Consider the following 25,036-nt stretch of genomic DNA (forward strand, 5'->3'; position numbering starts at 1 on the left):
CAAGTCTTCATTTATTCATTCTAATTTAAGGTTTTGTGTGCCAGTAATACATTTTAACATTTTTAGAAGGTCTCTTCCTATGAGTCTTTAATATATAAGTAAACTTTTGTTGTATGTAAAGTAAATAAGGTTTTTAAAATGTTTAAGAAGCTTCATTTAAAATTAAATTAAAATGCAGAGCCCCCCGGACCTGTGGCCAGGAGCCGGGCAGTGTGAATGCCACTGAAAATCAGCTCGTGTGCTGCCTTCGGCACACGTGCCATAGGTTGCCTACTTCGAGCTATAATTTTGCTCTGCCTCTGAGACCTGTACCATTGAATTCATGGTGCTAGAGGAGCTTGATTTTACAAGGAAGGATATAAAGAAGTAACAATTTTCAAAAAAACTCACTCTCTTTAAAGTTTTTAAAATATATTTTCTGTAAAATCTGCAGCTTATACAGAAGAAATGATGTGGTGTGGTGTAAAGGGCACTCATTTGGGATGTGCTGTCTAACCTGTGACTTGTCACATGTGCATAACATGGTCATCTATGTCATTGAAGCCTTCAGACCATGTCATGCCATTGTCCCAAAAAACACAGCCAAAGCGCTATTGAAGCTTCCATGGACCTGGTCCAAGGTCTGTGGAAGTTAAGGGAGTCTTCCCTGGACTTCCTGTTGCCTTGGATGAGGCCCCATATGATGGTCTCCTAATATTCACAACCCTACCTTCTTCCCAAAAGTAATTATAAGAGCCTGGAACTGGCCTTCTCTGAGTTCAATGGCAAGTTCATTGTAACTTGCATACTTTTTTTAGTATTAATATTGGGTTTGGCTACAATTTTTCTATATTCTACATTGGATACCATGTTGTAGGATGCTGCTTATCCTCAAGATTTAAAAAGTATTATGCCTTAAAGCCTGGATCCTGTCTTAGGCCACCAGATCAATGACACTCTTCAGAGGCAGCCAACGTGGTTTTTAGAGGCATCATAATCTTTGATAGTAAGTTTATGAGGAGAGGCAACAGATCATAGGCAACATGAAGGATGGCCGCAAGTGGTGAATATCTGAGTAAGTTTGTATATTTCACATGCATTCTTTTCACTGGAAAGCTTTCATTAGGCGCCCAAGTTTTTGCAGGGGTGCTATTAAATAATCATAAACTGTCCCTACAATTTCCCCCTCTGCCAGGGGGAGGAGGATTCCCACAGTCCTGATATTCACAGCAAAAATCTGTTTGTTTCAATGTTCAGTGTCCAGTTGGTCTCATAACTGAAAAAACAAAGTTAAATTCTTTGAGATGTGTTTGTACAGCCCCAATTATGAGTCATTAAAGTATTAGTAAATGCAGTATATGCCTGTTCTTACAAAAAGCTGGCTCTTAACAGCCCTGTTTCAACATAACCCTCTGTATTAACAGTTGGCTTCTCAAGATCTTGCACAAAAAAACATTCAGTAAAAACCACTTGATAGCCTAGGAGGGAATTGAAGTACATTCCAGATTCTGGAAGCTTACAAAGAAATTGTAGTAATCCCTGTGGGCTTCAAAAGAGACACAGTGCCCATGGGCAATGATTCGGGTAAAACTGGGGCATTTTATCAATTCCTCTCAAAAAAGCAATTCAATCAGCTTATTAACTCTCTTGAATGCATTTATCTTTAGCTAGCAGTGAAGATTATCTAAACATTGAAATAGCCAAGCTAAAATGCTTGTCTGAAAGCTATAAAAAGTGGCATTCAGAAACATGTCTTTTCCAGGTTTTCAACAAAAGCATGAGCAATGATAGAATGTGAATACCTATTCCCATAGGTTAGCTGCAGTTATCTTCTTCCACTTAACCACTAACACATTCCAGAGCACTCTTTTAAGTTTAGTGGAGTTTATTTTTGGTCATGATGGGGTAGAATTTTGTAAGCACCTTCATATATTACTGTTACAAAATTTGAGTTTTAGGATTTTGTTTTTATCTCGTTTGATTGCTATATATATTCTCTGTATATTAAACTTGATATTCATTATTTTCACTCAGTCCCCAAAAGTACTGAAAGCACAGTGAACTGCAGTTCTGTAACGCAAAAGATGCTTAATGCAATTACTGGATGGAAGGAATTCTGATGGAGGTACATTCAGGAATAGCAGTCAGGCTTAAATTGACTTGGAAAAGTTCTCTGTAATATTCAGGTACTCTGGAGGCAACTGATGTTCTAGGCAAAATAATTTTCCATTTGGGTTTGGGAAACATTTTCAGCATTGTTGTGGGCTTTCCAGAGAAGTCAGAGGTTGTGAACATTTTTTTAGTAAATGTTTAAATATTGAAGTATCTTGAATCCATTGTGTGCAAACACTAGGTTTTAGAACAAACGGTCACATATATTAAACCATTCACATCATATTACTAGGGTGACCAGATAGCAATTGTGAAAAAATGGGACAGGGGGTTAGGGGTAATAGGCGCCTATATAAGAAAAAGTCCCAAAAACCAGCGCTGTCCCTATAAAAATAGGACATCAGGGATAGGCAACCTATGGCACACATGCCAAATGCAGCACATGAGCTGATTTTCACTGGCAATCACACTGTCTGGGTCCTGGCCACCAGTCTAGGGGGCTCTGCATTTTAATTTAATTTTAAATGAAGCTTCTTAAACATTTTAAAAACCTTATTTACTTTACATACCACAATAGTTTAGTTATAGATTATAGACTTATTGAAAGAGACCTTCTAAAAACATTAAACTGTATTACTGGCATACGAAACCTTAAATTAGAGTGAATAAATGAAGACTTGACAAACCACTTCTGAAAGGTTGCCGACACTGCCCTAGATATTACTGTAAATATAGATTTTTAGGGCCAAAAAGGCCAGAAGAATAATGATCTTCTGGTCCAATCTCCTGCATAACACAGGCAATACGTCCTCACCCCATAATTTCTGCATCAAGCCCTTGACATCTGTTTGAGCTGTAGCATATTTTATAAAGAAACCAGTCCTGATTTAAAGAGTTCAAGTGATGGATAATCCACCACATGTCTAATCAAGTTGTTCCAATGGTTAATTACCCTCATGGTTAAAAAATTGTGCCTTATTTCTAGTCTAGATTTGTCTAGCTTCAGCTTCTAACCACTGGATCTTGTTATGCTTTTTTCTGCCAGAGTAAGTCATCTACTATCAGAAATCGCTTCTTCACGTAGGTATGTGTAGAATGTGATCAAGTTGCTTGTTAACCTTCTCTTGGTTCAACTAAATACATTCTGCTACTGATGGGTCAAGTCCTGTATGTACTCAATCAAGTAGATTATGTACTCAATCTGAGCTCCCTTGCGCCACTGGTGTCATTCCATGGACTTCAACAGTCAGTCCTAATTTGCACCAGTGTAAACAAAAGGAGATTTGGACATTCATTGGGCATTCTGCTGGAGTAAAGACGGACTAAAAACAAAATCAGGACTTCAAGATTTGGCTCTAAAGTGACTGTGACACCATAAAAAGGAGATTTAGTTCATTAAGTGAACAAACTATAGCAACAAGTGGGTTATGAGAAAGGTCCTTATGTCCTATAGATATTTAGGAAACTTAATTGCTAAGAAAATAAGAGAAAGGACTTTAAAAATATTTGGAATAATGCTTCATTGTTATCCTTTATGAATTCCTCTCTTTTAATCAGGGCCTCAGACATACTGGCATCTACTTCATTATAGTGTCTGCTGGAACTGGCATCAGTGTAGCCAATGGATTTGTCTCTAGATGCATATGAGGACTGTGATTGTAGGATTGGTTCCAACTACCACAATTTTTGAAGATGTATCTGCATTTCCAGTGTTGAGAGCTATTGAAAGACTTTATAATTTACCCATAAATATCCACTTTGGTCTGAAACTGCATATCAACTGTCTACCTACTGTTGATCTCACCATCATCATCTTATGCCTGAATTTATTGCCCTTTGTGTCCTCTTAGTACTGTCTATGCTTAAAAATTAGATTGACCTAGCTATGTTTTTCAGGGCTGTGAAAAACTTTGCACCCAGCATACCATAGTTAGGTCAACCTAATCTGCAGTGTAGATGTGGCTAGGTCAATGGAAGAATTCTTCTGTCAGCTTAGCTATTGCCTCTCAGAGAGGTTGATTAACTGCATTGACAAGAAAACCCCTTCTGTCAATGTAGGAAGTGTCAACACTAGAGTGGCACAGATGCAGAACTGTAGCTGTGGCACCATAGCAGCTCTCCTGTAGACATGCCCTGAGTTTGCGTTAGGACCTGTCCCTGCTATCACTGAAATCAAAATCAGAACTACGATTGAGCTGAATGGGATCAGGAGTGGGCAGGTTTGTAAGATCCTCTGGAAATCTATCAATGTGGCTAGGTATTTATACTGTGCTCATTGTGCTCTGTAAATCATTGTGTAGCTGTATGACACTCTATTACTATATAACTATAGAAACAATTTCTTTTCCTTTCTTCCCTTTTATTTAATTCTCATCCACTAAACTTGGCTGCTTGATGCTGCAGGTAAGTTTCTGATCTATATCATTGTGCCATGTGTTTTTCAATGTGGACACTTCATCCTTGCATTTCTGACATCTTGTCTTGTCAGGTATCCTCTTCTCCCCCATTATTAAGCATGCCATGGAGATTATTCTTTTCCAGACACCAAACTTCACGTTCTAATGGGGACACAGTATCCTCCAGAAAAACATAACACAGCAGTTTGTGTGTCTCAAAATGATAAAATCACAATCTAGAAGGTTAACTACACATGTAAATATGGGGTCAAAAGTTGTCTACAACAAAATGCCTATGATGAGACATCAATGGCAATGACATATTCCTTTATTTTATGATGTTGTGGGCTACCCTACCTTTTCAAGGGCCAGGGAGCTTGGAGGCCTGCCGGCCCTGTACATTTAACAGCTGGGAAAGGATCAAATGTTTTCTATAAAGAGCTGAGAAAGCTCAGTTGGAAGGGGCTGCAGGAGGGAGACTGGCTCCTGCCATAAACCATGAAGTGGGACGGACAGAGAGGCAAAGGGGAAAAGCCTCTGGAAGCTGTAGCCCAAGGTGGGCAGAGGAGCTGTTTTTGTATTTGATGTTTTGCCTAGATTTTACATTTGGAGAATAAAACTGGGCCCGATGCAGACTCTGAGCGTGGCACTGAGTCCTTCCTGGGTTTGAGAGGCACAGGCCAGCAGCCTACATATGGTGGAATGTGCGGGCAGGTTATCAGCCCCTGGAACTGATGGAAAACTGAGGCAGCAGCTAGCCAGAAATGAGATGGGGCAAGGTGACCCTGCAATTTAGAAAAGTTCACCTAGTTGTACAAAAACCAATAAACCACAAAAACATATTAACCAGAAGAACTGATGTCTACTAACAGTAATTAAAAACTCCCCATCTCCTCTCAGTACCTCCTCAACCCCAACCTGTCTCCTCTGGAAAAGCCTGAAAGAATAGACAGGTTTTGCAATATACCTTAATGGTAAACTAATGTCCTCTTGAATCCAGAGGAAGTAAATTCAAGGGCCTTCCCACGGAGAACTATTATTATAGTAGTTCTGGGAGACCTCAGCTAAGATCGGGGACCCATTGTGCTTGATACTGAACATAGACAGCCAAAATAGACAAGACAGACAAAAGTTGGGGAAAAGAACACATAAGGCACTGACAGATTAAGTAACTTTCCCAAAGACACAGGATGTCTGTGGTCGAGAAAAGATTGAACTTCGATCTCCTGGTTCCAATCCAGTGCCTTTTCCACAAAACCATCTTTCCTGTCAGCCCCTAAAGAGGAATAAATCTAAGGATTGTCATCTTGAATATCCCAGCTAATCTCAACTGCTGGTTTGTAGTATGAAGAGAGAGATGATATTCAGGGCTCTAAGATATGTAGGGCTCAAGCCATAAAGAGATTTATAGCTTGAAACTAGCACTTTGAATGTCACCCAGACACCAAGTGGAACCCAGTGCAGTCAATGGAGCATGGCTGCAGCATGTGCCTAACAGGAACCACTGGTAAGGTAGTAGACAGTCTTGTTCTGGACTGGATGACATTTCCAAGGGTAGCCTTGCATTAATCCATTCTGATGACAAGGATATAGATAACAATGGTGGGTTCAAGAAGAAAAGTCATAACCTCCTTGTCAAGCAAAGATGAAAGAGCACTCAAGTCCATTGCTGTTATCTGGGCATCAAGGAGAAACTGAGGGTGCATGGCCCTTTCCTCTGGCCATGTCTCCTATGCTGGGAGCCAGGAGAAGTGGTTGGGAAGGAGTAGGCACCATTGCCTTAAGCCATGGGAAGATTCTCACATGTCACACAAATCTTCCTCCAGGCACATCAAGGGGTCGGGTTATGCATTGTACTGGGGGATGGGCATAAAGCAGACTTCATGGACTATAGAGTCAGGCCCGTAATCTTTGCTGTGTCCCCTGGTTGTTTTCCCCCACCCAACCAGTATCACCAGATCCAGCTTCAGTGAACTAGTTCTCATCTGAGCCACAGACTCAGGCTGAAATGACCATAATCTGGCTCTGATGAAAGAGACAGTGCCATCAGAATTTGAAGGGTTCCAGGTGAACAAATCATTGGCAGTGGATGATTATTTTGACAAATACAGCCTTTCCCTGCTCAGGGAACAACTAGGAGTGAATCATGATTTACGCCGATGTATTTACTCCGCAGTCTTTGACAATATTTGTATACAGAGTTTGAAAAATGTAACCATGGGCAGTTCTTGCCTCACTGTTTAAGGGGTGGTTAGTTGTGATTGCTCAGATGAGTCGCATGGATGGTCCTTCATTTCCTTAGAAGTTTTTATCTTGAGTTAATTAATATCTAATTAACTCAACAAACTTAGCAAGTTTGTAAGGGTGAATATGGATTTAGTGATCCGCAGGGTAAAAAACAAACATTTGAAGCCTGGATCAAATGTGTGGCCAGTGTCCACACCAGTCTTTACATATATGTTTGGTGAAGGAGTGTGCATCTTCTCTTAGGGCAAAAACTCATACCTGTGCATTTAAAATTCAGTTTCCACCAGTATTTACACCTTCAGATTGGACATTGTTTTTGTGTATGTTCAGGCCAGTAAAATTGAACTGCATGTGGATGGAAAGTGAACATGAAAGCAGAGGGAAGGCTGAAAGCAGCTAGCATCGGTGGGATGAAAAGCAGGGAAGCTATATAGGAAAAACTGTTTAGAGCTGCCCATTTGCAACAACCCACTATGCCTACATATTGTAAAGATCTCGCCACCCCTGGCTTTAATCATATCAACTTGATAATATTATGCATCTCCTTGATCCCATCCCACCTTGTACTGGATTCCATGCACAAACTGCAGATTCTTTCCAAAATTAACCACACTGGTAAAAGCCAATCTGCTGAAAATACTGCAGTTTTATAGCTGTACCCAAGCAAATGACACTGAGTTCATGTGTGTCATGGTTGGGCTGCATTTATTTCTCTCAGCTGCTAAAATGCATTTAGTTCTACAAAAAATTAGGAGTAATAGCTCACTTTTTCATTATCTCAAGAAATTTGCAATACAAAAGTGAGTGTGTGTATGTGTGTGCATCTGTAATAAAGTTAAGGGCTATTACAAAGGTGTAAATTTAAAAATATGACACCATTAATCTAGAGAACTTCAGATGACCTGACTGCAGACGCAAACAAAGTTTTTCTGCATAAACATTTACATATTTTTGCAATTACAGAATGTTATGCAGCAGGGAGGAAAGGCTTTTTGTTTCACTTTGTCTTGTGTCAGGCCATGTCAAATATGGCATGAAAGAATTCAACATAACATGACCAGACACAAAAAGATGCAAAGTATAGTTGAGGAATGTGGAGCGTTCGGGTGAGCAACAAGAAAGAAACAGTTTTAACCACAGAGAATGAACCGGTTCCTAACCAGATCAGCCACACCATGTCTCTACGGAAAAGGATAAATGGACACAAATCAGATATTAGGAATGGCAATATACAAAAACCTGTAGGAGAACACTTAAACCTCCCTGGCCACACTATAGCAGACCTTAAGGTGGCCATCCTGCAGCAAAAAAAAAACAACTTCAGGACCAGACTTCAAAGAGAAACTGCTGAGCTTCAGTTCATCTGCAGATTTGACACCATCAGCTCAGGATTAAACAAAGACTGTGAATGGCTTGCCAATTACAAAACCAGTTTCTCCTCCCTTGGTTTTCACACCTCAACTGCTAGAACAGGGCCTCATCCTCCCTGATTGAACTACCTCATTATCTCTAGCTTGCCTGCATATATATACCTGCCCCTGGAAATTTCCACTACATGCGTCTGACGAAGTGGGTATTCACCCACAAAAGCTCATGCTCCAAAACGTCTGTTAGTCTATAAGGTGCCACAGGATTCTTTGCTGCTTATATAGAGTGTGTGCATATAATCAATATCTATATACAACTTAAAAGCACAGCTGTTTCTTGCTTTGTAGGGGAAGAGTTTGGGGAAATAGTTGTTTGCTATTCACTTCCTTTAGAGGCTTTCATAAAGTAATTACAATAATACAACAAGAAAACCCCACCTCACAGCAGCTGGAGTGCAAAGGGAGGGAGCCCCCTCAGACAACATAAGCAGTGCTGGAGAAAAATATCAATTCTTGGACTCACTCTGAAGAATAACATTTTTAACATTTTGTTTCTATTTCAGGAACCAGACAGTGAATACTAAATAGAGTTGTATAGATATAAAGTTATGCCTTCTCAGAAACTCCAAAGGATGTCCTCAGAGTTGCCATGTCTATTTTCTGGGCTAGACGGTGACTCTGACCATGCATCCATGCAAGGGAGCATAGGGGAGTAAGAACTCCCCTGACACACCAACATGGGCCACCTCAACAAAGGGTCCTTATACATACAAGTAAAAAGGGACTCCACACCCACTGACTCCCTCCACCCTCACTCACATCCTGGAGTAGGTGGGCAGGAAAGGGTGAGGAATGGATTAAACATTGTCTCTTCCTCTGTAAAAACTGGCCAGTGGTCAGCTAAACCAGTGTGGCAGAGTGGCAGTAATAACTTGCCACTGGTATAAGACAGCAGCAAATTATTGCCATTTCCCCCTCCTCTACCCTGAGCAAGGGTGGCATCAGGGAAGGAACTCTGACTCTGAGGTGTGCCTGTGATGCACAGGCCCTACTGGGGCTGTTCCTGAGGTGATGCTTTTGAAACAGCACCCTTCGCTCAGGGCTGTGCCTAGAGTCATAATGTAGCTGGGTGTGCTTTAGAATGACAAGCAGTAACTCATTATAACACCCGGGCTAGCTGTTTTTTAAGTAAGGGTGGATTGTTCATTCATTCATTTGATTTTTGTGTAAGAACGTTCCTCTTTGTGTGTCTACTGTCTGAAAGCCATGTCAAATCCTGCACATCTCCCACTGATATTCAGCCTGTCACAGTCAATGGACATATAACCTCAATGGAAATTGTGGGCAGAGGGTGAAGGATATACATGGCCTTATAAATATAGGCACATTTATAAATGAGAATCTGAGGCACTTTGAAGCAAATAATAATCTTTAACACCCATGCTGTGCTTTAAATCATCAAAGTGATTTTTTAAACATAGATAATGAAACCATTGTGATGGAGAGGGAACATATATTTCTTCTTCGAGTGATTGCTCATATCCATTCCAGTTAGGTGTGTGCGCCGCGCGTGCACATTCGTCGGAAAACTTTTACCCTAGCAACTCAGTGGGCCGGCAGGTCGTCCCCTAGAGTGGCGCCATCATGGTGCTCGATATATACCCCTGCCGGCCCACCCGCTCCTCAGTTCCTTCTTACCGCCCTTGTCGGTCGTTGGAACAGTGGAGCGCGGCTTAGCTGACCTCCACTTCCCTAGCTACTCGTAGTATCTCATATATAGTTATGCAGTTATAATCCTTTTATATATATATTTGTATAGTTATACGTTTTTTCTTTGCTAACATAGTTAGTTTAGTAATAGTTAGCGGGGTTCAGGAAGTAGCCCCTTCCCTGCACCCGGTGCCGGAGCCCATGCACGGCTCACCAGGTTTTAAAATGGGCTCGGCCTGCCAGAAGCCGATGCCGAAGGGAGATCCACACGACTCCTGTTTGAAGTGCCTCAGGGAATCACACTTGACAGCTAAGTGCCCTATTTGCAAGGCTTTTAAGCCGAGAACAAAAAGGAGCGGGACTTTCACTTTCCCCTCCACTTTTGGCACCGAGCGATGATCAAGCGGCTGGCAGAAGCGCCTCCTCGGCACCGGACACCGCCGGTACTGCCAAGGCCTTTCGGCGCCGGCCGTCGCCGGCACCGAAGTCGACTCGGCACCGCTCCCTTCCTCCAAGGTTGAGAGAGCCTACAATTCCTGCTGGTGCCTGACGGCTCCCCGGCACGCACCGTGGTTGAGCCCCCTGCTCCTGCTGCTTCCGTGCCACCCGCATCACAGCCAGAGAGCTCGTCTAAGTCGGATCGCCCGGCACCGACACCTGCAGAGGCACCAATGACGTCGACACTGTCGATTCCAGTCCCCCAGGGCCATTGAATCCGGTGCCTGATGGCTCCCCGGCACGCGCCGCGGTAGAGCTTACTGCTCCCACTGCTTCTGTGCCAACTGCACCACAGCCAGAGAGCTCGTCTAAGTCGGATCGCCCGGCACCGGCACCTGCTGAGGCACCGACGACATCGGCACCATCGATCCCGGTCCCACAAGGGCCGTCGAATCCGGTGCCTGACGGCTCCCCGGCACGTGCTGTGGTTGAGCTTACTGCTCCTGCTGCTTCCGTGCCAACTGCACCGCAGCCAGAGAGCTCGTCTAAGTCGGATCGCCCGGCACCGACACCTGCTGAGGCACCGACGACGTCGGCACCATCGATCCCGGTCCCACAAGGGCCGTCGAATCCGGTGCCTGATGGCTCCCCGGCACGTGCCGTGGTTGAGCTTACTGCTCCTGCTGCTTCCGTGCCAACTGCACCACAGCCAGAGAGCTTGTCTAAGTCAGATCGCCCGGCACTGACACCTACCGAAGCTCTGACGACCTCGGTACCGTCGATCCCTGTCCCACGAGGGCCGTCGAATCCGGTGCCTGACAGCTCCCCAGTATGCACTGTGGTTGAGCCTGCTGTTCCCTCCACGCCGGAGACATTACCAATGGTGAGGGATCTCATTGCCATGACAGAGTCGATGCTGCCTGACCCCGGCACTGCCGGTGCGGGTAATACAGTCTCTTCATATGACCGTCCTCTGTCAGCACAGCAGAGCGGCACCGTTCATGATCACGGTCCCGCAGACGCTTCAGGTCCCGTCGGCACACCCGACACCACTTGCAGTCCCGGTGCTGTTTTCCTCATCGGTACTGGTCGCACTCGCCGCACCGGTCAGTATCCCGTTCGCCGACCCGCTACTATCGGCACCGTTCCAACTTCCGGCACCGCGACAGGTACCGTGACTCCTGTAGCCTCTCCCCGAGCCTCGAGATCTCGGTCGACCTCCCGGCACCGTTCTGATTGCAGGTCTGGATCTCATTCCAGGTACTGGTACGCCTCCCGGTGCTGGTCCCCGGTGCCGAGTTGGGCAAGGTCCGATAGAGTCAGAGACTCTGCCCATGCCTTTTTTTAGTACCTCCATGGCCATCCAGACACGCATCCGTGTCATCCCACATGCGCAGATCTTATGCTCAGAACCACGATTCTGATACGCCCCCCGACAACCTGAGGTGGAGGAGGTCCCAGAGGTAGAGGACCCGGTATGGTGCCCTCTAAGGGGTACGACTACTCGTCTGTCCGCTCTCCTCTCTGCTCACTAGTCTTTCAGTCTGTTAAGGAGAGGTATAGGCATGGCCAGCGGGCGCCAGCCCCGAAACCGAAGGAGGCTTGGCGAATGAACCTACTTGGCCGCCAGGTGTACTCTGCAGAGGCCCTGCAGCTCTGGGTAGCAAAGCAACAAGCCTTGCTTAGCTGCTATAATTATAGCACCTGGGTGAAGGTAGTTTAGTTTATGGAGCAAAACTCCCGCCAAGGACGGGGAAAAAAGGTACCCAGAGCGTCCCTCCAGGCCTCGTTGGATGCAGCAGACTCAGCAGCCAGGACTCTGGCCTTTGGTGTCACCATGAGGTACATCTCATGGCTTCAGGTTTCAAGCCTCCGGCCGGAGCTGCAGTATGCCATTCAGGACTTACCCTTTGTTGGTAGAGGCCTCTTCGCGGCAAAGACAGCCCCAGGCTGCGAAGCCTGATGGACAATAGGGTCCTAATGCGCTCTCTCAGCATGCATATGCCAGCGACCAAACGCAGGCCTTTCTATCCCCAGCCGCCATACTCTGTGCCTAGCCAGAGACAGGACTTTGGCAAACGGCGAGGCCAAGGTCAAGGTCCCTCGCAATTACCACTTGGACCAAAGACGAACCTTCCAAGGTGCGCCTGAGGGCGGTGTACCAGTCACAGGCCAGGATCCCAATCCCGCTTTCTCCTGGCGTGGCCCCAGTTAATTTCAGATCGCTGGGTCCTGCGCACGGTGGAGCATGGGTACCACCTCTAATCTGTTCCAACCCTGTCCCCCTTCAGGGACCACTCTCACGAGCAATTCCTCGTACAAGAGGTGCTGACGCCGACAGACGAAAGGGGCAAGGGGGTTTACTCCCGTTATGCCCTAGTCCCCCACTCAAACAGAGGTCTCAGACCTTCCTAGTCCTGCTCGGACTCAACCAGTTTAGGATAAAGTTGAAGTTCCGCATGGTATCCCTGGGAACCATTATCCCATCCTTTGCCTCCTGGGGACTGCTATGCCGCCCTCGATATGAAGGATGCATACTTTCACAACGCCATCTTCCCTCTGCACAGGAGATACCTCCGCTTTCTAGCCAACAGTCAGTACTTCTGGTTTACGGTCCTACTGTTTGGCCTTACAGCCATAACAAGTAGCCTTTTGTGCACACCGTGGTTCAATATAGAGGATGCACTGGTCTGGAAAACAGCTCAGTTGAAGATGGAGCAGCCAACGGCACCCCTCTTTTTATTGAATATACACTCTGTCTATTATTCCTGGAAGCATTGTGTCACTTTACTCATAAAATGCTCTATTTATATAGAATATTAAAATAAGCTCAGGCAGGTGATTATACTGCTCCTCTTTGGCCTTAAAATCTATGCATCTATTAAAAAGACTTCACACGCTGTACCTTAATGGCTAACTTTATTTACTTCCCCTTAATGAGTTCCATTTGAGAGGTGAGAATGTGTCTGGTTTTTTTTTTAATCTATACAAACCACCCTTCTGAAATTCTAAATCCTTGGTCATGAGATCATAAATCCACACTTGGCAGTGGGATTGGAAGTAGTTACTTGCTAAATTGTTACTGAGGGAGAAAGGTAAACATTGGCTGTCCAGGGTCTGTCTTGTGTTGCACTGCTCCAGCAGTTGTGTGCCAGGTATTGAAATAATTGTATTATTTTGGGCAGATGTAAGTGATAGAATATATCACATTACCAACATTAGTGCTGTGAGATTTGGCTGCATATAAGTAGGAGCAGGACCTAGGTAATTCTTGGTTTGTCCGAAGTGTGAGGATTATTTTTCACAGCATTTTATGTTAATGTTAAATAACTTTGCGGCCTCACTTATAGAAGGACCTAAAGAAGTTAATGATGATTAAACCAATAGGATTCTCTTAACAATGTAGGGCTAAGCTGTGACTTGAACTACAGAAGCGGTAGAGGAAGTGAGTAGCAAACAACTCTTTCCCCAAACTCTTCCCCCGCAAAGCAAGAAGACAGCAGGGAAGGAATGTGATTCGAGTGTGTCTGAGTCATTCCTGGCCAGGTGTAGCTCATGTACCACCCTTTCTTCAGGATTGTGCCTAATATCTTATTTTTGGATTGGGATTTTCTAAGGGACCTAAGGAAGATAGGAACTAACTTCCAATGGGGTTTAGGTACCTAACTCCCTTAGGTCCCTTTGAAAATCCTAGTCCTGGCCTTTAATTGGCTCTGTGGAAATGACTCTAAAATTAAAAATGATTTGAATTTAATAGTGAATGTTATCCTGTGTGGGTTTTCAATTCATCCTATAGAATTCTATAGTAGGAATATAAACCTAGAAAGTTGTTATCCTCTATCACATTCCATGGGACTTTCCATAAGGCGTGATTGGGCCAGTGCGGGTAGCATTTCTCACTTCAGACTCCAAGCATTTTTAAACTGATCTTTTAAGTACATGTTACGTGAAGATGTAATTTGCAGGGGAGTTAAATATTGTTGGTGATGTGATGACACTGTTGAATAGGAGAAAACAGAGCATAGGTGTCATTTGGGGGAAAAGAGGGCAAAGATCAATCATACAGGGTCATGAATTTGCTTTTGTCATTCTGGGTGCATCTTGGTGGATTATTTGTTGGTTATTTTGTTAAGCATATGCTTAATTGTACAAGATTATGAATAAATATTTTGAGGTTGGGTAATAAATTGGGTAGAAATAGGAAGTAGGGGGGATGAATATGCAGTAGTAAGAGTTAGAAGAAGAAAAAATGAAGGGGAGATGGAACTGTATGAGACCTACAATAAAAAATGGATCCTTCGTGAGTAGGGGACTGCAACACCTATCTTCAACCATGGCTGAATATTCTGAGGCAGAAGGGAAATGTGGTCTTGTAGTTTATACAGCAACATTGCAAAACTGATTTTTGGTTTGCAGAAAAAATTGTGCTTCCTTCTGAGATAAGAGAGAGAAAATGAATCTTCATTATATTTTTCCTCACTAGTTGTAAATCAAGATGGACAGCCTCTGATTGAAGGCAAGCTGAAAGAAAAGCAAGTTAGATGGAAGTTTATCAAAAGATGGAAAACTCGCTATTTCACTCTCGCTGGCAATCAGCTTCTGTTTCGCAAAGGAAAATCTGTAAGTTAGAACATCACTTTGGTTTGCTCATCCCCCCCCCCGCATTACCCTCTTCCTTGGGCTTTTCAAGACTATGATTATTCCATATTCTCCTCACATAGCTAATTTCAGCCAATGGTTTGCTGACTAAGCTTGTCTATGCTGTAGGAGGGTTTATGCCTCTTCCTGTGGAGACAAAGGGTGGAGTTTTCAAAGGCCCTTGGCTTTGGCCTAATGCTCTTCTTTTTGAAGTCAGTGGCAACAGAGTTAGGCAAATGCTGAGCACCATGCATACTTAGGGTCCAGTTCTGCTCTCAGATAAAAAGATGCAACTTCCGTTGGCTTCAAGGGAAGTTGCACCCATGTAACATAGGTAGATTGCGCCCACCAGCTCTTAAAATCTTTTCAGATTGCCTTAGTTGGTGACCAATGACTAAGTGTGCCTCCAAAGGTGAAGGTTTAATTTAGTACCAGGCTATTGTGTCACTAATCCACCTGTGCCTTAAGAAATTGCACTGAGTTGAAAAAAAATGCCTAAATGCCTTTCAGTTCTGGTTAGCAATTCTTAATTTTGTTGTTCAAGTAAATGTAAGGATAAGCAACAGTGAAACTGAATTCTGCACAGATAAAAAAGCAACTGTTTGCAAAAAGCCTGGAGTACAACAGCAAGGAAAGTATTAATTCCATCTTAGATTCTCAAAAGTGATCAGTGATTTTGGGTGCCAAACTGACAGACTTTAAATGGGTTTGATTTTCAGAGGACAGGTGCTCATCACTTTCTGAAAATCAGGACCCTCTAAGATATTTCAAGCTGGGTACCCAAAACAAAATCACTATTCTCTTTAATAAAAAAAAATTGGGCTACTTCTCTTGTTTAACTGAATAATCCATACTGACATTATAGCATTCGAATCATCACCAGAAAGGAAACACAAAGTATTGCTGAAAGTGGGATACTAATGCAAGAGTTCTCTGTTTCTCCCAATAAAGGACTAAATTCTGCTCTCACTTGTCCCACTGTATAAATACAGAGTATCTATTCTGAAATTTCAGTGGATTTATACCAGAAGAAGTGAGAGAGAAATTTGGCCTAGTATATCTAATACTGCAAAATTAATTTCAGTGCTTCTGATTTATTAGACACTCTGAGTGGAAAATTACTTTCTTCAGCCTTTAGTAATTGGCATTATCAAATACTATGCAAAATGGTCTTTTTCATTTCCAGGGAGGTTCCAAGATAACAGAAGCCCCTTATCAGAGCCTAGCTGAAATTTTGACCCTAAAGCTTAACTTTGCTTCTAAAGAGCTTTTATTACCATCTATAAACAAAATCAAGCACTCTAAACTCTAAAATAGCTGCTTGAGCCCCTTCCTTTCATGGAGGCCATACAAAGTTGTGTCTGTGATGCACTTATGCCTTTCTTAGGAAAATGCAGTCCATCAGAAAGGGACTAATTCATAAAAGAACATCTCCCTGCACTTCTAGTGATTTCCTAATGTGTTTGATTGGGTTTTTAAAGAAAAATTAATATGTACTTTTATGACCAGTCTATTTCACCATTGCTTGATATTTACTTTTTTAAATTTGCCAGAATAATTGTCAACTTCCTCACAAGTTGACTGGCCTATAAAAAATTTATTTGATGTAATGGAAGTTAATTAGATATCCTACACTAATAAAGCAACAGGCATATCAGAATGCCTCTAATTCCCATGGGATGTGATTATCGGATGAAAATCAACTCCTAAGATTGTTTTACTGCTGCTCTCTTTTGTTAATGCAAGAAATGTATATTGTTTGGCAGGCAGAGGAAGGTAGCAGATCAGGTTGTTGAATGGCAGTTTCTTCTCAGCTGTATATTTCATACAGATTAATTTACTTCTTTTTAACGTAAAATCAATAATTTTGAGCTGTTTTAACTGTTTGTAATGGTGATGCACAGTACTAGGCAGGTTTAAGGTACAGTCGCTGTATTCAGGCCAGCATATTTTTCAAGTATATGTGTTATAACCTGTTACTTTTATATTGTTGCTGAAATTAGAGCTAGCCAAAGGTACTGGATTGATATCCCTAGAGACTCGAGGCCTGTCTTTAACCTCAGCCTGGGTATAGCATGAGAAATGGCATTGAAAGCTTCCTGGCGCAGCCTCACCAATGTGGCTCAACTCAGTTCTGGAAGGGCTATCTCGAGAGAGAATGGGTATTGCAGACGTTCATAGTTATCCCCTGATTGCAAGGGTCTCTATAACAGTGATGGGCAAATAGAATGATTGGCTGATTAGAATGAGTGTTGGCCATATTTGGGGAGCTGGATATTTTGGAATGTCGAAGTATTTGACTGCATGCACCTGAAAGTGGGACTGGAGAGGGAGACACAGGTTACAAGGATTAGGGTGACCAGACAGCCAGGGTGAAAAATCGGGATGGAGGTGAGATAATAGGTGCCTGTGTAAGAAAAAGCACCAAATATCAGGGCTGTCCCTATAAAATCAGGACATCTGGTCACCCTAACAAGGCTATATAAGTTTCATGAGAGTGCTTCATGTAACTGATGTCTGAATCATAGAATATCAGTGTTGGAAGGGACCTCAGGAGGTCATCTAGTCCAACCCCCGGCTCAAAGCAGGACCAATCCCCAACTAAATCATCCCAGCCAGGGATTTGTTAAGCCTGACCTTAAAAACCTCTAAGCAAAGAGATTCCATCACCTCCCTAGGTAACCCATTCCAGTGCTTCACCACCCTCCTAGTGAAAAAGTTTTTCCTAATATCCAACCTAAACTTCACTTACTGCAACTTGAGACTGTTACTCCTTGTTCTGTCATCTGGTACCACTGAGAACAGTCTAGATCCATCCTCATTGTAACCCCCTTTCAGGTAGTTGAAAGCAGCTATCAAATCCCCCCTCATTCTTCTCTTCTGCAGACTATATAATCCCAGTTCCCTCAGCCTCTCCTCATAAGTCATGTGCTCCAGCCCTCTGATCATTTTTGTTGCCCTCCACTGGATTCTCTCCAATTTTTCCACGTCCTTCTTATAGTGTGGGGCCCAAAACTGGACACAGTACTCCAGATGAGGCCTCACCAATGCCAAATAGAGGGGAATGATCATGTCCCTCGATCTGCTGACAATGCTTCTACTTATACAGCCCAAAATGCCATTAGCCTTCTTGGCAACAAGGGCACACTTTTGACTCATATCCAGCTTCTCGTCCAGTGTAACCCCTAGGTCCTTTTCTGCAGAACTGCTGCCTAGCCATTCGGTCTCTAGTCTTTAGGAGTGCATGGGATTCTTCTGTCCTAAGTGCAGAACTCTGCACTTGTCCTTGTTGAACCTCATCAGATTTCTTTTGGCCCAATCCTCTAATTTGTTTAGGTCCCTCTGTATCCTATTCCTACCCTCCAGCATATCTACCACTCCTCCAGTTTAATGTCATCTGCAAACTTGCTGAGGGTGCAGTCCATGCCATCCTCCAGATCATTAATGAAGATATTGAGCAAGACTGGCCCCAGGACCGACTCTTGTGGTGCACTCTGCTAGATACCGGCTGCCAACTAGACATGGAGCCATTGATCACTACCCGTTGAGTCCGATGATCTAGCCAGCTTTCTATCCACCTTATAGTGCATTCATTCAGCCCATACTTCTTTAACTTACTGGCAAGAATACTGTGGGAGACCGTATCAATAGCTTTGTTAAAGTCAAAGAATAACACATCCACTGCTTTCCCCTCTGAGAGTCTGAGTTAAGACTCTCAAATCCAGCTGGTGCAACCTCACTGAAATGCATCATGAACCAAAGGGTTGGGGAGGGGGCGGTCTGGCTGTGCTGTTGGTGTCCACCCTAAGAGGTAGGAGCTCTCATGTCCCAAAGCTAGATCTGGCAGTGTACGACACTGTCTTGTATGTTATTCCCACAATGGAAACAACCAACAGATGGGAACAGCCTTATCCTGTTACTTAGCACTATGCATTTTGTGGAAAACACCAGTTTAGTTCCCACTGCTTGGAGATATGGGAGAAACACGTAGAAAAGGTGCTGTTTTAGTAATGCATGTTTGCATAGATGGTCTGCTCATGGAGAATGCATGCTACATAGCACTCATCAAACTGTAGTGCTGGGCCTGAGATTTTTAAAACAGAAATGAACATCAGCACTGGTGAAGTAGCTAATGAGCTGATAGGCACAGCTGCAGTTGTGAGGACTGGCCTAACTACATGATTTGACATGCTACCAATACCCAGCTTTATTCTGTCTTTTTTATTTTAGAAATCTTTTAGATTTGAATACAAAATCATTCCAAATCAAAATTTAAAAATAGGAGAAAATAAAGATTTTGCTGGGCTTTTCACCACCCCACACAGTGAGGGTTCCAGTCCTGCATACCCTCCGCACCTGTATGTCCAGGGAGTAAATGGGCCTTCCCAGATCAGATCATCAAGGTGATCTATGCATCAGTTTACAATAGAGCGTATACTATTAAGCTGTGCAGTCATAGGTAATGGCTAGTTAAGCCAGTTTTACGTATCCATGTCCAGCTGTATGTGGTGTTTATTCTAGTTATTTGAACTGGAAAGTAGTTGTATCTGGTTTAGTACTAAAATCCTGCCCCACCCACCTTTCTCCCGAATTGTTAAACAAGGACTAGTATTATGTGGATGTTCTCCCTTTACCTCACCGCAGATTTGAAAATATAAACAAGACACAGAAGAAGCATTGTGAAATAGCCAGCTGGCTGTGCCTGGATATTCCTGTAGGCCTGTCACTACCCTTTCCCCTTTAAAATTAACCATGCTAACAATATTCGCTCTGTGCAAGCAATTATATGGCCAGTGGGTGAAAGGGAGGCAAGGAAAGCCAAAATCTGAGATGCACAGATGCATTGCTCTCCACGTCCATGAAAACTACAGTGGGTCCCATACACAAAAATCTGCCTGGGGTACTAAACTGCAAGTCTCCTTAGCAACCTGAGGTCACATCTAGTGTTAATTTGTAGCTTATAGTGAGAACAAATGCTAGTTTGTGTAGATATGGGCTTGAACATCCAAGTTTGGATTTGAACTCCCACAAGGTTCGTGGGTGTTCATGGAGGATTCTCTGCAGCTTGAGGTCTTCAAACCACAATTTGAGGACTTCAATAACTCAGACATAGTTTAGGGGTTTGTTATTGAAGTGGATGGGTGAGATTCTGTGGCCTGCATTGTGCAGGAGGTCAGACTAGATGATCATAATGGTCCCTTCTGACCTTAAAGTCTATGAGTCTATGAGATCCAGCATTTTGCTTCAGGTCTATCACTGGTTTGCATCACCTGGAACACCATGGAAAAATGGATGATTCATCTCCACAGCCTTTGGTCCCAGTGTGGTGCCTGAGTAAATTCCATGGATTCCCCCGGTCTGATTTCAAGGGTCTACACTGAGGGTACAGCTATTCTGCCTGTCACTGTCCCCTGGCCATTCAGTGGGAAATAATGGGGCTCATCAGAACATTAACCCCTGTGCACCAGCCTCTATCTGGCTAGAAGAAAGGATGAAGTTCAGGCAGTGGAAACACAGCTCCCCAGAGAGCCATGCTTGGGCGGATGAGGAACAGGTGTTTCATGCTGATGCCACAACATTTCTTGGGTTGGGGACTAGATTCCTTGTTAGAAGGCCACAATCCCTGCCTTTTCCATGAGCTCATAAATCCCTCATCCCTGAGAGGATGCTAGCTAGGAATCTCCATGCCGCCTGCAGGTTTTCCATCAGTTAGGATAACTTACCTCTCCCTACCTTATTTTCCCCACTTATAAAATGGTGCCCCTATTTCACTGACATATTCATATGTATACAATGAACATATTCACGGCTTTTTGAGCTGTACAATCCTTAAACATATTCACATACATCTTCCCCCCCACCCCCAATGTGTGGAAACAGTCATGGTCAACCTTAATAAACCTATTAGGGAAATTTATTTCCAACATTTTGCCAAAATATTTACAACACACAACCTCACAGGCATATGATTGAGAGATGAACCAATTAATGTTTGAAAAGTGCATTGAACTTATAAAGAATCATTGGCAGTCTTAGCAGAGAGAATGGCTGAATAGAGAGCTCAGCAATTGAATATGCATAGAGCCTTTGCTCCTCCTGGTCCCTCCAGGGCAGAGCGAGGCACATCCACAGGGCAGTGTAGGGAAGTGTGCACTGTTGCTGTCTGGGCTGTGAATTCATGGAGTACTTCAGTCTCTTGGTGTGTCCTTCAGGCACCTTTCACAACCATTAACATTGTGGGGTGGGGATTGGGAGGGGGCATTACCCCAATCCTATATTGGTGGTGGATGTCAATCCTTTGCAAAAGGGTGGGAATAACATGTGCCAATGCTAAGGTAGGAAAGCTCGTGGGTTACTGTGCAATCCTTGTACAAGTAGCCCTAATTGGATTAGTTATGTGACTGAGGTAGGATTATCTAAAGGCATGTGGTACCCAAATCCTGTTGAAATTCAATGTGAGTTACGTACTGAACTCCATTAGGGTCCTTCCCAAATTCCAGCCTCAGTGCTCCCCAAAGTGAATAAGGGTTGCACAGTCTAAAGCTATGGGTGTAGCTACTTTGTAGGATCAACAAAAGTTTTCCCTCTGAACTGACTGTTGTGCTCCCTCCCCCACCTCCTATGTTTCAGAAGGATGATCCAGATGACTGCCCCATTGAACTCAGTAAGGTACAGAGTGTAAAAGTTGTGGCCAAGAAGCGCAGAGACCGCAGTCTTCCTCGGGCCTTTGAAATCTTCACCAACAATAAGACCTATGTTTTCAAAGCCAAAGATGAGAAGAATGCTGAAGAGTGGCTTCAGTGCATCAATGTAGCCGTAGCACAAGCTAAAGAAAGGGAAAGCAGAGAGGCAACCACCTATCTGTAAAACCATCAGCCTGTCTAACACTGAGCTTTTGCATCTGCCTTTGAAATGCAAAGATACTTCATTCTGTTTATCACAGAACCAAACAAAGTGATAAGAAACAAACCTTATTGGTGGGAGTAGTCCCTGTCTATTCAGTGGTTTTGGCTACTGCAGGGAACGCTCAAGTGAGTAATGGCTGCAAGATCAGGCCCCTAGACAGTTACCATTGGCAACAAAGTAGCTCAAAGCATCTCATCTAATTGCTATAAAGTGAATATGTTCCAAAGGTGACTTTAGTTTATAGCTAATGTGGTGAAAGAGGCTCCTTTTGAACATACATGGAATTTACATAGCAAATTCTATATTTTGCAGCATGTTTTATTGTTAGAATATATCAGTAGCAAATGATATTGAGAAACTAATCTGACAGACACTGGTACACAAAAGCTGCCCTGTAGCACTATTTTTCAGCATGTATATATTTACATTTTCCTCACTTTGTTACATCAGCAGCTAATCTAGAATGTTAACCCCTGCAAAATAAAGCGGTTTATGTAATAAAATTCAGCATTCCAAGCTATTTTTGCCTATCCGTTTAAGGTGACTTGATGCAGGCTGAAGTATATATATGTGATTATATTGTGATGGTGGTGGTGGTGGTGTCTCATTTTACCCTTTTGCTAAAAGTACAAAAGAAAATCTCTTCCAGGCAGTAACATTTGCAGAGAGATTTCAAAGTCCAGTCATTTCCAGAAAGGCCATTTTCATGGGGAAAAAAGTTTCAAATGAAGCATTTTGAACTGCTTTAATCATTATTCTTTTAAAAGATTTGTGTATTTGGTTTGATGAGAGAAGAGTCCGTAGTATATTTTCAAATGTTTCTTGCAAATGCAAAGATACTACAAAACCAGAAGTACATTCAGCTTTGCAAAGGATCCTTTATTTTATATGGCTTCTAATAGTCAATGTTTGGTCAGTTTGTTTAAGTTTAAAATCATAGGCATGGCCTGTGGAGAAATGGGTAAATGCTAAGGTGCAATTCAGGCTATTATGATAGAGTAGGACTTGAGTGATTTCAATGTCAGAGATCAATATGCTAAGAGAAAAATTGAAGATAAGGTGAAAACAGTCTTTGAACATAATGCTGTGTCAATTGAGAATATGAAGAACTGTAAGGCACTGAAGAATCAAACCAATGACCTGGAAAATAAATTTAGATAAAAATATATTGGGCCTAATGTATCTCTGGTGCATTGTCACTGAAACCAATGGAGTTGCACCAGCCAATGGCCTGGGCTCATGATAGTCCTCAAAGGCATGGAGATAGGATAAACTGAAATATTTTCTTTCCAGTAGATTATGAAGGTGTTGGAGATGGATTACTCTAATTCCTTCTTCAGTGCACTATGGAGCTTGGCATCCCTAGAAAGCCCAGTTTGACAACAGTGTTAAAGACCAATAGTGGAGATTTCGTGACATAGGCTTTACATAACCTGCACTGAGTCAGATACTATGTTCTTTACCTGCAGCTGTAAACTAGCACTGAACACACCATTGCATGTGAGTTTCGTAAACCTATTTTCAGCTGTCACCATTGAGTCTAATACTTGCGTAACTGACTTTTCTTGCAATGGGTGATAAAGCTGAAATTAGCACAGAAATCTGACCTAGCAGATTATCAGCAATACCAAGCACTCACAGCTCTCTTGATTTCCATTGGCGTTGTAGGCAATCAGCAACTCTGAACATTAGTCCCTAGCTAGATCTTAAACATTTTATTCTGTCTGGATTTAAGTCCTCTGACATCTTGGAAGAAATGTGATTTGATAGTTGTTGGAGTGAGGATAAAAGTATGAACCTGGAACACAAACTGCTTTATCCTTAGACCTCAATATGGAGGCCAGGATGATTATTTTTTTCTTATCCCGTCATCTTGCTGCAATGTGTTTGAGGATAAGAAGGCTGTCTGTATCTCAGCAAAGGAAATGAGAGATTCATCGGGAATTTTAGCCACATAGGGGATTTTATTTTTCTTAATGTGGACTTTAATTAGATTTTTCTTCATATCTGTTTCCTAAATGTTACTGCCACAGCATTTATTTACCTGGGTTTCTGTACCAAATTTGCAAAGCAGCCTCTACAACTGCCTTGCAAAATCTGCCTATATTTACATATACAAATACAAATTACAATTCGCATATGCAAACCACGTAATTGTGCAGACAGCTGCCTATTTGCATGTGCAAGTTCTCTTTTGTGCATAAGCATAGATGTGGCTCTTCATTTATGAGTATTTCCTTTGATATTATCACCTATTAGTAAATGTTTGTATAGCACTTGAATTTATAATGTGCTATATAAGTGTTAACTGGTGGTGTTTGGATTTGTAAATTTACCAACACACTGTATTTCTTTTTATTGTTGGGTGTGTGAGACATTTTCTCATGGAGGGCAGAACCAAAAGCCACTTTGTTAGCCCTCTGTGTCATTTGAAAAGCAAGCCTAGACGAAGTTCCTCTCCCCTGCTGTTTGCCCATCAAGGTGCAGATGCAATACCTCTCTGCTTCATCAGCTGGTCAATTTGTTTTTTTTGATTGGTTTGATCACTTTGTTTACTTAGATGCAAAAGTCCTTTTATTGTCCTATGCTTGAAATCAAGCCATGCTGTTTTCTCATCTGCCCGTTAGCTTGAGCCACACAGACAGGTAAATCCATATTCCTTTGTCTAGGGCAGGCTTGTTTATCGGCTGCCTCCAAAACAGGTTGCAAGAACATACTCCTAGCACACACAACTCTTTATACACTAACTATATGTATATCATGCAATGACATTCACGACCAGTGTGTCACCAGTTTTCATATGAAACTTTACAAGACACTATCTGGCTAAATATCCTGGCAACAGTGTGTTAGATGTGCCCTTTGCCAGTGGGCAGAAAGGAGCTTTTAGGGTCTGTAACAGGGTGCATGCCACGTCCCGTGGGATTTGGCCCCTTGGCCCCGCTCCCTAAAGACTTAGGGACACTACAAGCTGGTACAACACCCGTCTTCTTTATTTTGTATCCGTTTCCCACTATTTACAGGCTATTTACATGGCTTGACCTCACACAAGCCTGACCAGCAACAGACTAGTAGGCTCCTTCCTCACTGTGAGCCTGCCGCCCCGCCCCCACTCACGTCCTCCCAACCTTTTAGCTCCTGCTAATGAGGCTGGCAGGTGGGGGCACTTCCCAGGCAAGCACGGCTATTTACCCAGCCCCAATCCATTCTCCCTGACTGGCAGCTGGGGTGGCAGGAGCTGAT

The 25,036-nt window shown here is 43.1% G+C and overlaps 1 protein-coding gene across 3 annotated transcripts in view; it reads left to right on the top strand.

The window, feature by feature from the left end:
- Positions 1-22,276, top strand: part of VEPH1 (ventricular zone expressed PH domain containing 1) — a 182,126-nt gene extending 159,850 nt beyond the window's left edge. For 2 of the 3 annotated variants that reach the window (XM_030576160.1, XM_030576159.1), the window contains exons 13-14: positions 14,733-14,869; positions 21,518-22,276. In XM_030576160.1, coding sequence (XP_030432020.1) covers positions 14,733-14,869; positions 21,518-21,754 — 374 coding nt within the window. In that variant the 3' untranslated portion in view covers positions 21,755-22,276. The remainder of the gene's footprint in view (positions 1-14,732; positions 14,870-21,517) is intronic. The other variant, XM_030576161.1, reaches the window with a different exon arrangement.
- The last annotated feature ends 2,760 nt before the right edge of the window (positions 22,277-25,036 follow it).

Source organism: Gopherus evgoodei, chromosome 9 (genome assembly GCF_007399415.2).
Source record: "Gopherus evgoodei ecotype Sinaloan lineage chromosome 9, rGopEvg1_v1.p, whole genome shotgun sequence".
Taxonomy (NCBI): Eukaryota; Metazoa; Chordata; order Testudines; family Testudinidae; genus Gopherus; species Gopherus evgoodei.